The 17,094-nt window shown below is 43.8% G+C and overlaps 2 protein-coding genes across 13 annotated transcripts in view; one reads left to right on the top strand and one right to left on the bottom strand.

Annotated features, from left to right (window-relative positions):
• PPME1 (protein phosphatase methylesterase 1) overlaps positions 1 to 5,993 on the bottom strand; it is a 35,933-nt gene extending 29,940 nt beyond the window's left edge. For all 3 annotated transcript variants that reach the window (XR_012585189.1, XR_012585190.1, XM_074572238.1), the window contains exon 1: positions 5,749 to 5,993. Coding sequence is in view for 1 of the 3 variants with exons in the window: in XM_074572238.1 (XP_074428339.1) it covers positions 5,749 to 5,846 (98 nt within the window). In the remaining 2 variants the exon portion in view is untranslated. The remainder of the gene's footprint in view (positions 1 to 5,748) is intronic.
• A 112-nt stretch (positions 5,994 to 6,105) lies between these two features.
• The window catches only part of C2CD3 (C2 domain containing 3 centriole elongation regulator), a 60,361-nt gene continuing 49,372 nt past the window's right edge, over positions 6,106 to 17,094 (top strand). For 9 of the 10 annotated variants that reach the window (XR_012585191.1, XR_012585192.1, XM_074572244.1 and 6 more), the window contains exons 1-11: positions 6,106 to 6,244; positions 6,373 to 6,633; positions 7,896 to 8,053; positions 9,147 to 9,346; positions 9,786 to 10,003; positions 10,878 to 11,010; positions 12,191 to 12,319; positions 13,568 to 13,712; positions 14,108 to 14,268; positions 15,594 to 15,812; positions 16,281 to 16,393. Coding sequence is in view for 8 of the 10 variants with exons in the window: in XM_074572244.1 (XP_074428345.1) it covers positions 6,184 to 6,244; positions 6,373 to 6,633; positions 7,896 to 8,053; positions 9,147 to 9,346; positions 9,786 to 10,003; positions 10,878 to 11,010; positions 12,191 to 12,319; positions 13,568 to 13,712; positions 14,108 to 14,268; positions 15,594 to 15,812; positions 16,281 to 16,393 (1,798 nt within the window). In the remaining 2 variants the exon portion in view is untranslated. The remainder of the gene's footprint in view (positions 6,245 to 6,372; positions 6,634 to 7,895; positions 8,054 to 9,146; positions 9,347 to 9,785; positions 10,004 to 10,877; positions 11,011 to 12,190; positions 12,320 to 13,567; positions 13,713 to 14,107; positions 14,269 to 15,593; positions 15,813 to 16,280; positions 16,394 to 17,094) is intronic. The other variant, XM_074572249.1, reaches the window with a different exon arrangement.

The following is a 17,094-nucleotide window of genomic DNA, read 5'->3' on the forward strand; positions in this document are numbered from 1 at the left end:
GCTACGCTAGCAAAGGAGGGTGTTGCTGGAACAGCATACGCACACATGCGTGCCTGCAGATGGGAGGGGGCTATAATTTAGAGAAAGCAAGGTAGCAGAAATGAATGCGATGTGCTGTGAAATACGACCAAATTCAAGGCGTACATCTTGTGCTACCGCCAAAGCCAGTCAAAACTGTGTTGCAGCAGCCATTTTAACTACTCAGTGGTTTTACTTAAATATTAATATCTGTGTTGCTCACAATCAAGGATTCAGCATCCCTCCTGTTTGCATTTTCCCACGTGTCATTACTTTGATATACAACCGGAAGCACGGAAGAGGCTGCAGCTGGAAGCAAAGATTCACAGCGACGGAGCGGAGCAGTCGGCCCCGCGCGACAGTCCCACGGGCACGGCACAGCTATTTGCTTCGGCCACTTTGACTTCTCGAATGAGACCCTCCAGCAAAGAGACACAGGGAAAAGATCAAGCTGGAAAATGGCAAAAAAGAATAAAATAATAAAATAAAAAAAGACAAGTCTGTTTTGTCTGTTTTCACCTATTTAAATACAGTAATTAATTTAGGTGACATTTTATTGCAAACTACCAAGACATGGATTAACCTTTTAACAGCACATTACCAAAAAGATGTAAGGCTTTATTTTGGTTAAGAAGTCCTCTGTATAAATGACAAAAGCTTCTTTGCAAAACGAATAATCTCAGAGTAAGCTTGAAAGCGATGTTTCGAAGAAAGCATCCCACCCCACAACTTGCCTTTCCAGTCAAGGAAGACCGAAGCTTGAGAAATCTCAGTGCTGCAGTAAATGATTTTTCTATTTTCCTACAGCAGTATCACTTGCCCCACCCTCTGCTTATGATCTGCTTTCAGCCACATTAACGTGGCCTGACGGCTTGATAAAGAAAGAAGAAAAAAAGAATGCCCAACACACTAGTCAGAGGATCGGTGCATACGAGGCAAAGCATTGAGCCATGGAAAAATCAGCTTGCCAGCGCTGTTGAATATTAATTTTAAACCCATTTTAATGGCCGTGCTTCCAATTCAGGAAATTCAAATTGCAGAAATAAAATAGATTTATAAACACGAGAGGCTTAACACAGCAAACAAATGTTTTTCTAAGTTTAATTATTTTTGTTCCCTGGAAAAGTTTGAATTTTAAAGGGCTATTTCAGTATAGCCTTGTACATTTACCAGCACCGTAAGTCACACTCCCATTTTTCTCTGTATAATTAATCCCATTCTCTTTCGGTGGCCTAACTATGGAATCTTGCACTAGTTTCTACTGAACTGCATCCTGCTACGGCTAAACTTAACTAAACCTAAGTTAAGCCCAGGTAGAAATAATTTCCACAAATGCAGACAAGAAGCAAGCAGCACACAGCAGAACTGTAGCCCACAACTGAATAGGGGGGCAAAGCCACTCCACCAAAAAAATCCAAACCACAGTTCTGCTGAGATGTATGAATGAAGTTATCATCTACAAACGGAGATGAAATAATCTTTCCAGTTCACAGGTGTGTGAAAGTGTTGAAGTTCCACGTCCAGTTTGGGGCACTGCTGTCCAAAAAAGAACACACAGCTTAAGATGAGGGGAGTGCGGAGATCTTGGGGGAAGAAGAAAAGGTTAAAAGAACCAAGTATTGAGTTTACAGACCGAAGAGGTTCAGAAGCAAAGGTCTAGATGATGCTGACATCCAGCCACCCTTATCTCCTGCGAGCTTCATCAGCAACCAGAGTCAAGTAAATGACACAATCGCACAAACAGGCTGACAAATTCTGGCATTTGAAAGCGTTGACTAAAAATCTGAGCCACAGTTCCAGCTGTACCACTGAAACCAGCACCCGCTACCCACACTCCATCTTCAGACCAATGTTGGAGCTCTCCGATGCACCACCCTATTTCAAAAGCCACCTCATCCCCTTGCCAGATCAGCCTTCCAGCCCTCCTCTGCAACACCACCGTACATATCTACAGCCCGACAGCTTCACCTCACCATTACTTGTACTTTGCTGTCTCCATATTCCACTTCTTCTTGTCTCTTTTTTTACACTGAAGTCGCAAGCACCTCCGGATGATGCCGTTCTCGTGGCAGACACGCAGTGCCTCACACAACGGGAACATCATCCGTAAAGGGATTTACTCCATGGCAGAGCAGTAAACCAAGAATACAACTGTGCCATGCAACTACAACATGATTATGAACCATTCCATGCTGCGTCGAAGGGGAAGGACAGGGGAATTCTTGATCTTTAATCACAACACCGGATTTCATCTCAGTACTTTTAGAAAGTATTTGAAAGGGGAAAAAAAAAAGTTTTATAGCATCATACAACAATAGAAAACAATCTTCCCTTCATAATCATTTCCCTAACAGAGAACATTCATAAACCCTCTGAAGATCAGCAAGATAGAAAGCATTACATAAATTACTATATAAGATTGCTACTAACGAGCACTGCACGAGCATAAATACTACCGACCTGCAAAAATACCCCACAGGCGTACATCATAAAATCCATTTAAAAATCCCTGGAAATGCTCAATTGCAATTTGTTTGTTTACCTGTGATGAGTAAGCGAAGCAACAAATATCATGGGGGTTTTGTCAGCACCTCATTAAGTTAGTACCTTAATAGCCTTTACTTTTGTCCATTTTTCTCATAAAAATTATCACAAGGATGTATTTTCAGAAACAACAACGATATGGAAAATATATCCTGTAGCATGGCATCATTTTGCAAGAATACAGACAATTAGAGGCACGTGAGAAACACATCGGTTCCTTTAGCTTACCAACTCAGGTCTCACAGCAGATCACCCTATTTTGCAGGAAATTAATTTTTGACTTTTTATTTAACATGGAAACACCTGCCTTCACGAAATATCTGATAGAAGGTGACACTGGCAGCAAGACAAACTGCAAACTGATTTTCGTCCTGTTTAAGGCCACCTTAACACCAACGTTGGAAGTTTTTATAGTTATTATTAATGTAGAAATACTTAACTGAACAAACAATGTGTCACGGTGCTCGTTTACAGTGCCATCGGTGTGTGCACTGCTGTATGGAAAGAACTGGATGGGGTGCTGACGAAGTTTGCAATGCATGAAACAATTATAAAGTACATTCAAAATTACACAAAAGAACCACAAGGGATGAGACTCTTAACAGGATAAAACAGGAGGAAGAAATAATTTATTTCTTCACCTGAAACAGAAAAATTGTGCGTTTGGCAGACTTTGTAAAGCATAAGGGTTTGCTTGGCTCTGAACAGAGCCAGCATAATTAAATAATATATTTCACATTAAATCTAGCCTTGTACGTACCACGTAACCTTCAGCACATTCCTCTGCAATACAAGACTCTCCACAACACAAACGGGCGAGCTACTGGTTTAGTGACTTGCTTACAACCCCAGGGTTCAACACAGCAATCCGGAAACAGAGCCCACGAGTCCCAACTCCCAACTTCAGATAACCAAGAGATACAGGAGGGCAGACAGCAATCCTGAGAGACAGCAACCCCCTCAAAGTCATTCAAAACTGCTTCTTTCTAATTTCTATGCCTATTTCTACCCTAACAGTACAAATTAATCCTTAAATACAACTTTTTTGCTTAGCCTCAAAGCCATGCCATTAAATACTTACATGAAGCTTAGTTTTAAAATAATTGATACTAAAAGAAATAAGTATTTGATGAAGATTTGTTAGCATTAGTTCATATACTAACTACATCAACTATCCATATATAGTATAAACAATAAAACACAAAATAAATGTTTTAAAACTGTGCTTTAAAGGAGAAGGGAAATAGTCCTCTCCCATCCATAAATACCTAAACAGTTTATTTCAGCCACAGCAGAGTAGCTGTTTTTTTCTTTTTTTTTTTCGTTATCTGATTTCGTGCATCAAGGCAAAGGAGATTTCCTGTAGGAATCGTAGGATATTTTTATCCTCCAAATAGAGCACTTCATACCGTGCAGGAATCATGCAGCGCACACCTGGACCTCGCAGAGGTTAGCTCTCGCGCGGAGGCTGGCGTTCCTCCAGAGGATCAACCCCTGGTCTTTGTCACAATCCAGACCTCAGGTTTTGTACTTTAACAATCAGCTACGTACGAAAAGTCATACAGCCCTGAAAACACATATCCTCTAGATTTAATAAAATCTCCATGTTTCTGCCATTCTGCTTAAATCTGCACTTTTGCCCAGGGCTGCTGAATTGTTCAGCATCCTGAGCCCAAGTCCCTGTGATTATCGCCAGCTTCCTTTGCTCTACTCTGCAGCTAGAACATCCCTCCCGACATTCCAGCCATAACCCTGCTGCGAGATCGTCTTGCTCTCCTTTTACCATAACTAGGTACCTGCTTGGAAGACAAGCTTCTCCCTCACACCTTTGGAGGTGAAATTACTAAATTCCCTTCAAAGCCATCCCATTTGCAACCCATTTTATCCCTCTGACTCATCACTAAAGAATAAAGCTTTTGCCAAGGTTGTTCTTGTCTAGCGAGTCTTTTTTAGTTGCCATCCACGCACTTAGACACTGGTCAATCTTCCACAGTTTCCAAAACACATTCTCGCTCCTGCTTAAAAGATCTGACATCTGCACCGGACTATCCCAGATTTTCCATCATCTGAAGCAGGGACTTAAGTCACTTGGCAGAGCTCACCTACTGTACAGGTTCACATAAACTTCTGCTGCTGAGAAATAACGTTTAAATATACCTCTCTCGCCCAGCCACACTTTCATCGACTTTGAGGTGACACCTAGATAAATCATGATGCATTAGACCCTCCCTTCAAACACAGATGGCAAAAGGACTCGGAGAAAAGGGCTGCTGAAGAGCAATCCCAGCACCAGCCACCTTCTCCCAGCACTGAGGATACTCTTGGTGCAGTAACACGTCTGGGTGCCTCCTTGCCAGGGAGAGGTAGATGGACAAGCCCGGTCCAGATTCTGCTCTCCTGGGGCACTGGTGAACAATCCAGCACACAGCAAGGCCAGCCCCGGGGGCTTGATGGCCCCTCGCATCATGTCACCGTCCAGGGAGACCCACCACGCTGACAGCCAGCTCCACTGGACTGCCACCCCCCCCACCCTAAACACCTTCCCCAGCAAATAGCACCCACTTTTCCCCTTTTGCCTGTCAAATCCTCCAGGAACAAACGCTCCCCCAACGAAGCTCCCTCTCCCGCAGACCCCCCCCCTCCGGCACCTCCACCCTCAAATACCCCAGCAGCAAACATCCCAGCTCCTGATCGCCACCCCCCCCAGCAACAAGTAACCCGCCCCCCAAAGTACATCCCCAGCTCCACCCAGGACAGAGCACCCCCTTTGCACGGGGCACCCCAACCTGCCCAAACAAGGGTGGCCCCTCTCCCCTCTGCTGCCACCTGCCAGCAAAGAGCATCTCCTGCCCCTACCCCTCCCCCCAATAACCAGCACCCTGCCCTCCAGACCCCCCAATAACGAGCATCCCTCCCTCCAGAGCCCTTCAATAATCAGCACCCCCTCCCTCCAGAGCCCCTGGTAACGAGCACCTCTTCCTCCAGGCCCCCAATAACGAGCACCCTCTCCCTCCAGAGCCCCCCCAGCAGCGAGCCCCCTCCCAGCAAGACCCCCAGGCCCACGGCAACGAGCATCCCTCCCCCGCCGCTGTTAGCCTCTTTCCCCTTCTGTCCCCCCGTCAAAAGCCCTCCCCCACCTCCTCCCCCCCCGGTCCCCTCAGACGCCCCCGCCCTTCCCCCACCTACCCCATGCGCATCTTGGAGCCGGACTGGCCGCCGCCACCGGGCAACGGGGGCCGCGGCGGCAGACGGCCCAGGTGCAGCTGCTTCTCCAGGGCCGACATGACGACGAACGAGGCGCCGACACAGAAAGACACACCGCGAAACCTCCCGCCCCCCTACCCAAAACCGGCCCCGCCGACGGCCTCGGCCGCCACCAACCTCCGCTCCACCGGAAGCGGCCTCCCCCCACAGCGCCGCCGCGCGGCACCACGGGAACCGCAGCCCGTGGCCGCCGCGGGCACCCGTAGCGCACCCGCAGGACCTTCTGGGAAATGTAGTCCGCCTCTCCGTGGGCTCCTGCGGGACCGCAGTGCATGACGGGAGTTGTAGTCGCGGCGCGCCCCGCTCCCGCCCAGGCGGCGGTTGCCGGGCGGCGGCGCGGCCTGAGGCGAGGCGGGAATGCGGCAGAAGAGGCCGCGGCCGCCTGCCCCGGTGGCGGGGGGTTCCCGGCGGAAGGGAGGTGGGCCGCTCCGGGGAGGGAAGGAGGGGTCGTGGGGTGGGACGGGGGGACGGTTGGCAGCGCGGCCCAGCCCCGTGGCCCGCGTCGGGCCGGGGCGCTGACACCCCTCGGTCCCCTCATCCCTGCAGGTATCGGCGATGTCCCCGCGTCCACCAGCCTGCCGCCGCTCGTGGAGGGCCCGCTGCGCTGCTTCCTCCGCTGCACCGTCTCCCGGGTGCTATGGACGGCCGCCAAGCCGCCCGCCGCCCTCGTCCGCCTGAGGTGGTGGGGAGAGACCTCCGACGGTACCGTCTTCCAGCCCGCCGGCCGGCCGGGACAACCCGCAGGGACAACCACCGCCCGCTACGCTGTCCGCTGCGGGCCCAGGCAGTTTGCTGCCTACCTGACAGGTAGAGCTGCTTTGTCCTGGCCGGAACAGAGCCGTGGGGACACCTGCAAAAGCCAAGGAGTTATTTACCCACCAAGTAACCCCCGTCCTGGTTTCACTTATGGCTTTTTAGGTCGTTTTCCTGATTCGGGAGGCTTTTGATCTCAGCCTGGAATTGGTGGCATCAGTTTCCCTAGTAGTCAGGTTTAGCCCTCAGGTCTCCAAACCGTTGAAGTGTCCTGTAGTCCCCATGGTGTCGAGACCAGATGATTTTTAGTATTTTATGTATCATATTAAATAGGCATTTCAGTGGTCTAGGGGTGTGAAGAATAAAAAGATACTCAGTTGAGCTTGTATTGAGGTATTAACTTAGCGACAGATCTGCAGGAAATTGTAGTGATAGGACAAGGGGCATTGGTTTTAAACTAGAGCAGGGCAGGTTTAGATCAGACATTAGGAAGAAGTTCTTTACACTGAGAGTGGTGAGACACTGGCCCAGGTTGCCCAGAGAGGTGGTGGAGGCCCCATCCCTGGAGACATTCAAGGGCAGGCTTGATGAGGCTCTGAGCAACCTGGTCTAGTTGAAGATGTCCCTGCTCACTGCAGGGGGGTGGGACTAGATGGCCTTTAAAGGTCCCTTCCAACCCAACACATTCTGTGATTCTATGAAACTGATGCAAACCTGGTGTCTAGAGTCTGTCCATAAAACTTGTGCCTGCTATTGCTACTCATAGAATCACAGAAGGGTTTGGGTTGGAAGGGACCTTCAAAGACCATCTTGTTCCAACCCCCCTGCAATGAGCAGGGAGATCGTCAACTAGACCAGGTTACTCAAAGCCCCATCTGGCCTGGCCTTGAACACCTCCAGGGATGGGACATCTACCACCTCTCGTAAAAACGTCTATCCTCATTGTAAAACATTTCTTCCTTATATATATATATATATATATATATATATATAGTAAAACTTTTCTTCCTTATATATAATCTATATCTATTTCTTCCTCATATATAATCTAAATCTCCCTTCTTTCAGTTTAAAACCATTGCTCCCTGGCCTATCATAAGTAGTCCTTTTATGGTAGACTGGATATCTTGAACTTTTTAATCATAATTTATTATCAGTATAACACTTCTTTACCTGCTGCCTCATTATCATAATTTCCTGACACAACATTATTTTAACCTCTAGCATCTCTGTCATTTCAACAAAAAAAATTTAATTGTGTTTAATTGTGACTGTGTTGTGTGAGACTGAAATGAAGCTGTTCCTCATTTTCACAGATATGGGTGTTCTTGTCCTGGAGGTAATGACCAAACTTGACCGTCTTCCAATTGGCAGAGTACAAATCACTGGACTGTCCCAGCTCTCTCCCAGCCATCCCATCACTGGATTTTTCACCATAGTTTCACCAAAATCTGATAAACTAGGAGAGCTGCAGGTAGTCGTTACATCTTTGTTCTTTATTATAAATTTTATTGCTTTAAAAGTTAGAATCATAGAATGGTTCAGGTTGGAAGGGACCTGAAAGATCATCCACTTCCAACCCCCCTGCCCTGGGCAGGGACACCTCTCACCAGCCCAGGTTGCTCCAAGCCCCGGCCAACCTGGCCTTGAACCCCTCCAGGGATGGGGCAGCCACAGCTTCTCTGGGCAACCTGGGCCAGGGGCTCACCACCCTCACAGCCAAGAATTTCTGCCCGAGATCTCAGCTCAATCTCCCCTCTTGCAGTGGAAACCCCTTCCCCCTCGTCCCATGGCTCCCCTCCCTCATCCAGAGTCCTTCCCCAGCTTTCCTGGAGCCCCTTGAGGGACTGGAAGGGGCTCCAAGGTCTCCGTGGAGCCTTCTCTTCTCCAGGCTGAACCCCCCCAACTCTCTCAGCCCGTCCTCCCAGCAGAGGGGCTCCAGCCCTTGGATCATCTCCGGGGCCTCCTCTGGCCCCGCTCCAACAGCTCCGTGTCTCTCCTGTGCTGATGGCTCCAGACTGGTCTGGTCGGGTGCCAGGATCTAGCTGTGCTATGTACACTGCAGATCTGGTCTCTGTCCAAGGCATTTGTGAACTAAGGTAGCAAATGAAAAATGATTACTAACGGTGTTGATTCTGTTTTGTTTTAGAAGGATGTGTATCATTGGTAGTTCAGCTTGATAAAAAAAATTTGTAGTCTCCATGCTGAGAGTGAGTTTTAACAGTGAATTTAAAAACAGATACTCAATTCTGACACTTCTCCAGAGCCTCAGTGGGCTGAAATTGTAGATTTTGAAGTCCGGGGTTAAGAAGGTGGTGTTCTGTTTTGCGGCCCTGGCTCTGGACAATTTATGCTGAAAGGTAGTTGCCCGTGATTTGAAAACATAGAACGTGAAATGTTGTAAATATGTCAAGAGTTTTACGATGTTACATAACTCTATGGTATAACTGTTACTTTGTATAGAAAAGCAGCAGTTTTCCATAGTGTGAAATGTAAAACTGAATAGAGTGTGTGTTGCACTTAATTAAGAAAAGAGTGAAATACTATTTTCATGTTCTGTCTTTTAGGTCTCCCTAGTTCTAGAACCTTTGCCAGCACTGTATGACACCAGCACCTCTGTCCCAACCACAGATGCAAGTTTGGATATCCCTCCTGCTCAGGGAAGCAGCAAGACCCCGTTTCTTGCTTCATCGCAGCAGTCCAGGCAAACACGGGTGACTATTCCTGACCAAGAGTCCGTTAACAACAGCAGAGCCAAAACTCCTAGGTGTGTTTTCTTCCCCGTGAAAAAATTCTGGTTTATTTTGCAGTTCACACACTTTTTTTAAGCAGTGGCTGTACACTTGTGAGTTATGGAATACTTGATCTTTTTGAACATGCATTTAATATGAAATCCAGATCATTCAGCATTTCGGAGCTTACAGGGACAGTTTCTCATCTGATATAAATTTGCATTCTGTATTGACTTAGTTCAAGCCATGCTAATTGCCACAAGAGGTGCCACAAGTCTTTTATGTACAGCTTGAGTTGGTCTCTCTGATGGTGTTAGTGGAAGATGAGGAGTCATTAAAATAACAAGTCATGTTTCTTTTTGGAGCAAGTACTGAAGGGGAGCAGCTGCAGTGCTAGGGAGAATTTGGAGAGATTTGAATCCCTTTACCGATCCACTACAGTTGTTACTGAAATAATGTTTCATTTGTCAATAGAGGAAAGGACCGTTTGCTCTTTCAAGAGAACTCTGAAAACATAAAGGAGGCTTTTGCTGTGTCTCATCACCATCAGATTTTGCCAGATGAACATTTGAAAGTGAATCCTTCAGAACAGCAAGTGTTGTTTCCCACCAGCACCGAGCCTGAAGCACCTGCTAGAACAAACACCCGGGTGCTCTCTTTGCATAACCCAGCTACAAAAGACCTGCTTTCAGGTTTGTATACAATTGGCATCATTTTTCAGATTTCACGATAAATAGTTCTTGATAATATTTCAGGTGCCTATCTAGAGATAAAGACTTAAGGAAAAGTGATACTTTGCGTGCTCTCACTATATTATTTCAAACAGAAAATGATGACAAAAAGGTCTTAAAAAATACGGATTTAGTCTTGTTGGAAGGCGGCTGAAAGATCCAGGTCAGGTAAAACATGCTGCGCTAGCAGTGTGCCTGAGTTCTGATCTGCCAGGGTAAAACAAAACGAAGTTCAGCTTCACAGACTGTTTAATGATTGACATGTCTCTGAGCTAGCCAGCAAAGGTGCCACTCGTGTTTGAATAGGTCTTGGTAGGTTTTCTATGCCATTGGCATTTTCAGATGGAAAATGATTTCTTTTTCGTAACCTGCCAGTTAGCATCCCTTTTAGACCACCTGGACTGGATTCAAATGAGCATCAAAGTAGGGCATATTTCCATATGTGTTGTCTTTTCAGTTATTTTTTTATATTTACAGAGAACACCTAAAATCAGACTGCTGTTGAGAGACCCTAAGGTGACAAGCTACTCTTCCATAAATTAATCTCGCCGCTGTATCTTAATAATGCCCCTCTAACGCCTGACTCTGTCTGTGCAGATGAATTATTTGTACGGCTCTGAGTGGGAGACTGACAGAGGATTACTCTTGCTCACTCCGAGCTATGCTGGCTGTTTTATGGTGTATAGCGCGCGCCTAATCTCCAGTATGTCAGGATCTCTTTGTAACAGCAGAAAAGAGAAGGTTCTTGGCTGTAGCTGGCACATTTATTGTGTTTACACACGGCTTTTAAATTGCAGTTGAATGCTGAGATTTAATCCTTCTGCTTATTTCTCAGCTCTTTTGGATCAAGGCAATAAACTCCGTGATGCCATGGTTGTTTCCGCAATGAAGTCTAGCCCGGACATGGAGATTGAACTGAATGAAGTGCCTCCTTTTATAGAGAGAGACGATTTCAAAGCAACAGCAAAGTGAGCTTGGAAAAGGGGGAAGTGGGATTAAGTTCCAAACCAGAAGCTTTGAGGCTTTCTCAGGAAAAGTTAAATACGGAGATTCATGTGATGTATTTTGGGATTCTCATTCAAATGGGAAATTAATTTCTGCTTGTGAATAAAAGCCTACATTTTGTGAATTGATTTTAATCATCATGTAGTAAGCCTTAATTTAAGTCATTGATTTTAATTTTGTTTTGCAGTATATTTGTATTTAGTGCAGAGTTATTTGATAAGGAAATACTAAATATTGATAAGGAATAAGAGTAATGTAAAGAACATAGCAAATTAAATGGTACTTCATCACAGAGAACAGGTTTTCTAAGAAATATGAGTAATTAGTGACATAAATTGAGTACTTTTGCATGTTCTAGTTTGCATCTGTTGGTGCCAAAATACCCATGAAAATTTGCGTCTGTAACTGTGTTCTCAGAATTAGTAGCCGTTTTCTTCTTCTATATGATCTCTCCTAGCAGACTGAAAAGAAAAAAGTGTTTGTGCCTTTTCAACTTCTGACTTCACCTTTGTTTAGTAGTAGGCTTAGAAAATGTTCCCAATTCAGTGAAATGGCAATTTAGAAGTGTTAAGACAAATGCATGTTCTTTACAGGAGAAACTCCCAATTCCTTATTTTTAGAAAAATATGAATATTGCCTTTTGTTCCACTGTAAACCAGAAAATAATGTCATTGTTGACAGTCAATGTTGCTGTTGCAAACACAATTTAAATTATCTGCTGAAACCATTCCAATTTGTTTAAAAGTAGATGATTTTGGACTTTCCAGGAAAAACTGATAGAACATCATTTATAAACATCAAGCTTGTCTTTCTCAGGCCCTCTGTGTTCTTTTTTGCAGCAGCTGTGCTTAAACTGCAAGATTAGGCCAACCTTTATGGTCGGACTCAATGATCTTAAAGGTCTTTTCCAACCTAAATGTTTCTGTGATTCTGTGGCACATCGCAAAGTGTAAGATTTTGAATGTGGCTTGCAGCAGACTGCAGGGTTGCAGGAAGTTTTTGTGTATCTAGAGATTAAGCTACAGACTGGAGAAAGCTGTACATCACCTTTGATTTTTATCCTTGATCGATTAATCTTGAACGTACCTTAATATCTTTATTTTTCCTTTTCCTGCTCTCTGTGCTGCCATCGCTGTTATCCAGGAGCCCAAAAGGCTTGAATTCAAATTATGTGCCCGCTCCTGAAGATCCCCGTCTCCTTCCATCTGAAGTTTCAGATCAGCAATTTGACCTAAACTCTGAAGAGAGAGCGATACATTTACTGTTGGGCAGGTGAGTGTGATGCGCTGGAGGTTACAGCAAAATTGTCCTTATTTGACCACTTTATACTGAAAAACGTCTCTTGACTCTTCAAGTTCTCCATGTTTCTGGAAGTGTAACCAGTGAATTATAGGTGCAAGTGTTGGAGGTGTTTTATACCTCAGGCTGCACTCAACTTCAGTGCATCACAACCTGGATAGTCCTTTGATATAAAAGTGATGTCGGGAAGATTGACCGCGATCTTATTTTATCAAATTGAGTTATTTAATAGTTGTTACTGTTGTGTCCTAAAATGCTAAGAACTACATAAAACAAATACAGTGTTTCTTTGAAGAACTTGCAGTCTGTAAATTAAAAATAGAACTAATAGTTAGTTTTAATCTGTCTTCAAATATCAAATTGACCTTTTTCTCTCATTTTGTGTAGCAAGACCATAAATGGTGCTTACGTTATGTCCAAATCAGGGATATGGAATCATGGAATCATAGAATGCGTACAGCTTCTGTGTCAGATATGGTTCCGAATTTCAGTTCATATGTCTTGTGCCCTGCACTTATTTTTTCCCTGCGGTTTATCACTGGATGACACTGAAGTATTTGCAGATCATAAAATGGTTTTGAACTCACAGCACAGATAGAAAACCCTTAAACCAAACAAAACCCAACTTGCTCCAACCATGTTTTAATGATACTTGTATTTGCCTACTCAGATATAGCTTGTATTTATTTTTTATTAAAGTAAACTGCCCTTAAGTATTACTGGTATCCTAATGCATTCCAAAAGTTATAAAGTACTTATGGATAAAAAGTATAGGTAGATATTAATAGATATATTTTACGATGAAAGGCATCAAGCACTGGAATGGGTTGCCCAAAGACGTCGTGGAATCTCCAGCTTTGGAGATACTCAGAATCCAACTAGACAGTTTTCTTATTTGCATCCTCTGCCTGTGAGCAGGGATTGGACTAGATGATCTCCAGAGATCCCTTCCAAGCTCAACTATTCCATCATTCTATGGATATATATTCACCTGCACTTCTTCCACAATGGGTCCAGAGATGTTATCACAAGGTAACCCATCAGGTTGGGTCACAGACACGTATCAGGTTGGGCCCGGTGCTGCGTAAGCACAGTTTGGCTGTATCTGGAGCCAATATAGCACAAATCCAGTACAGAACAGACAACATTGTTCAGAATTAATAAGAGATCGGCTGCAGAACTTACAACACTAAGTTACGTTTCTTTCTCTTGTGTCCGCAGTGCTGATTTTTCTCCTGTGCATTTCTGGGACCGGCCAGGTTCCCTTTTGGAGTCTCTCTCTCTCGGGAGTGAGGTGTATGACAGCGAACTCAATGATCCCCATTACGACCAGAGTCTGCTAGAGAGTCTTTTTTACACAGCTCCTGTAAGTGGAGAGCAAAAGGAAGGTGCTTAATATGTAGTCCCTACGGTGAAGGAAATCAGAAGCCTGCATCAAAAAACAGGCCACAGATTTCAGTATTAGTAAGGCTTAATAAACATTAAGTATCGTACAGAAACTTGTGAGAACATTGCTTAAAATTAATACCATTAAAAGAATACTATTAAGACTACAAAGTCAAGCAATGAGTTTGGAAATTGCTAGGATTGAGGCTGTCCGTGAAGAGGGTTTTTTTTAAACCTCTGAAAAATTTTGATAGAATTTTAATTGTTTTGAATTATGCAATCTGCTAGTTGGGTTTTTTTTTGTCATGACCATTATTTATCTTCCTTGACAATGATAGTTAACTTCTTATTTTATGTGTATTATTTCCGTTTCAGAAATCTGATTCCAGTTTAAGTGATTTCCTCAGTGATGATGATGTTAACTCCTCCAAAAAAATAACCAAGGCAGAAGCTCTCAAGAAAGCTGATCCAGTGTATCCACAGAAGGATTCTCATGCCTTTGACCAGGATCAGAAGGTGACAGAAATTAAACCCAGGTAAATAGTTACATTACTGACCTGCTTTGCAGCATCTTGCTCATTGTGAGTTAGTATTTGAATCATAGAATCGTTTTCGTTGGAAGAGACCTTTAAGATCACCAAGTCCAAACGTAGCAAGAATCACAAGAAAGAAAGAAAGGAATTAGTAAGAATCACACTATGTTGTCGTGCTCCGTCATTATCACTCAATTCACTGAATAACCATTTTGGTGGGGAGTTTTCATAGCATCGCTGGGAATGATGGAGCACCAGCATCACCCAGGAATTGCTGTACGTTGTTAAAGCAACTATTGGGATGCAATTAGTTAAAATCCCAAGTTTGCCAAAAATGCAATAAGCCTAGTAATAACATTTTGAACTGTGAGAGCAGAAATGCTAAGGCCTGAGCGTGCCTCTCGACTGGACTCTTGCCCTGTCTCCTGAAACAACAATCACTGTGTAACCTTCGTGATAAATTAGTCCCTGTTCTGAAAAAAAGCAGACTCCAGGCCAGCTTTGTGCAGTTCTGTGGCCTTGTGTATGTAACAGATATGAAATAACTCACATCCTATTATCAGTCTTTGCACAACGTCTCTGTGTGTGTAAAATTTGCATCTGCTTTGCAGGGACAGAGTTCACATCAGCAGAGTCTGTTTCTGTGATGATTTCTGTTCCCTCCTATAGCTGTAGTAAATAAATATCTGTTCTGACCTGATCTAAATTGTATTCCCCTTTTTCCATGTCAGAACCAATAAAAATGTCCCTAAAAATGCAGTTATTAAGCTTTACTTGTACAATACCAGTTAGTGTTAAGGTTTTATGACTCTCTTTTTTCCTAATTCAGCTCCAAACAATTATTTCTGAAACTTTTCTTATTGCCATTTTTGCATTCAGATAAAATTCAACAACAAACCATTGACAAGTCAAGTCTTGCAAATAAAGTGCAAGTGAGATTTTAGCTTATGACAAAAATCCTGTTGCTGTTCCTCTGCAGCAGTGACTTGTCCATGTGTAGAACTGTATCTTCTCCCTTTTTTTTTAATATGTTATTAAATAAAGCTTTTCTTTTTGAAGAATTAGGCTGCGTAAGCTTTTTTCAAAACTCTAACAATGGGGAACATGTGCTTTTTTTTTTTTTCAATTCTGTACCCTAGATATTGTATATTGTAAGATTTCTGTTATGGAGACCACCAAATTTGTTGTAAAAAATACATTCAAAAAGTGCATTTTTCATGAATCATGATCAGTTTTAAAATAATATCCCACCAAGCTACAATTTTCCCTCCATGTGGTCATGTTAAGAATGTTCATGTAGTCCTGATTCTCAGTTTTTATCTCTTCAGCTGCTCTTCTCCTAGGCCTCTTGGTCCTCCAGAAGATGACACAGAAGAAGCAGCTCACGTCACATCCCTGAGCGCAGACAGGTTGGCATTGCTGGGGCGAATCCACCTAGCCAGAGTCGTCATTGAAAGCTTGAAAATCCCTCCGGAGAGCATCCAGATTACACCAAGGAAGAAAGGTTTGATGGGGAAGCCTCCGAGGCCTGCACCAGTTAGTAAGTGGTAAGGAAGATTGTTTCTCACCAGCTTCTTACTTGTGCCTTCAGGGAAGATTTCTCTGAGGTCTGTTGTGCTGCCCAGCTCACCTAAGCTCTCCAGGCTTCTCAGGTGTTCTTATTTCTCTGCTCCTCGGAGGAAATTGTATACCATAGACTTCTGAAAGTTAGAGATGAGAATAATGTATCCTGATGTGAGCTCGCTTCAGGCTGTGCTTTTTTTCTGGGATTTTTGGGGAAGTGCAAATGTGCTTTGTGCGTGGCAGTACACTGAAAACAAGAGGGTTGTTTTTTTTGAGAGTCTGACATACATATAATCTATTGAAGGAATTAATAACATAGCTCGTTCAATTACTCTAAAAAAAATAGAGTACCAATAAATTGTGAAGATGAAACTTGCCTGCTCTGTTGGGTTTCATTACGTCCATTAGATTTCTGATGGATCGCGATCATCCATTCGCTTTTTCATTCGTAGCACCTTCTTTGTTGAGTACCACTTTCCCGCGGGAGCCTCCAAGGATGAAAAAGGACAGGTCTCCATAACAACAGAAGTAATTCGAATAGCCTCAAGCAAAATCACAGATGCTGGTAAGAACATTATTTTCCCCCCTTGTATTTGTTTTTGTTGACTCCTTCATCTCTTAGAAATTATTTAGTAGCATTTCCTATGTATTTCCTTTGCTGCCTGAAAAATACGGTATGATTAGTGGCACCTCTGCCAACAGAGTTGCTGCGCTGCAGTAGTGGAATGGTCCTCTCAGGGAGGAGGAAACCAAGTGATTTTTTTTTTATTCTTTTTTTTTGGCTTCCAAGAAGTATTCCTATTGGGATTTTCAATTTTCTTTTCCTAGGGACGTAACAACAGGTCAGTAAACCCCTGTCTTCATTTCAACATAAAACACATATCCTTTCTGCAAAAGTATGAGGATGATAAAGTACTTTTAGAAATATCGGAGATACTTACATCTCAAATAAATAATTTTTCCAGGTGCTCAAGTATGTCACATAGCATCCGCAAGACTCAGAGAGTCTGCTGGATCCAAGAGATCTTGAGTCCTGTGCTCAAATCAGTAGATGTTAATCTTTTTACTGAGAATCACCAGCGTTTGTATCCCTGAGAACAATTTATGTTGTATGTCTCTCCTCCGTGCGCAGAGAATGCTGTACTAGCGAGATCCTCTCTGCCCAGTCTTCCCAGAAACTGGAATTAAAACTTTCAAATGCCTCCCCCATATGGTCTTTCATTGGCCTTGCACTTGAGAGATCTGGGGGTAATTCTGAGTTCTCTT

The sequence above is a fragment of the Larus michahellis genome, chromosome 1, assembly GCF_964199755.1.
Source record: "Larus michahellis chromosome 1, bLarMic1.1, whole genome shotgun sequence".
Lineage (NCBI taxonomy): Eukaryota > Metazoa > Chordata > Aves > Charadriiformes > Laridae > Larus > Larus michahellis.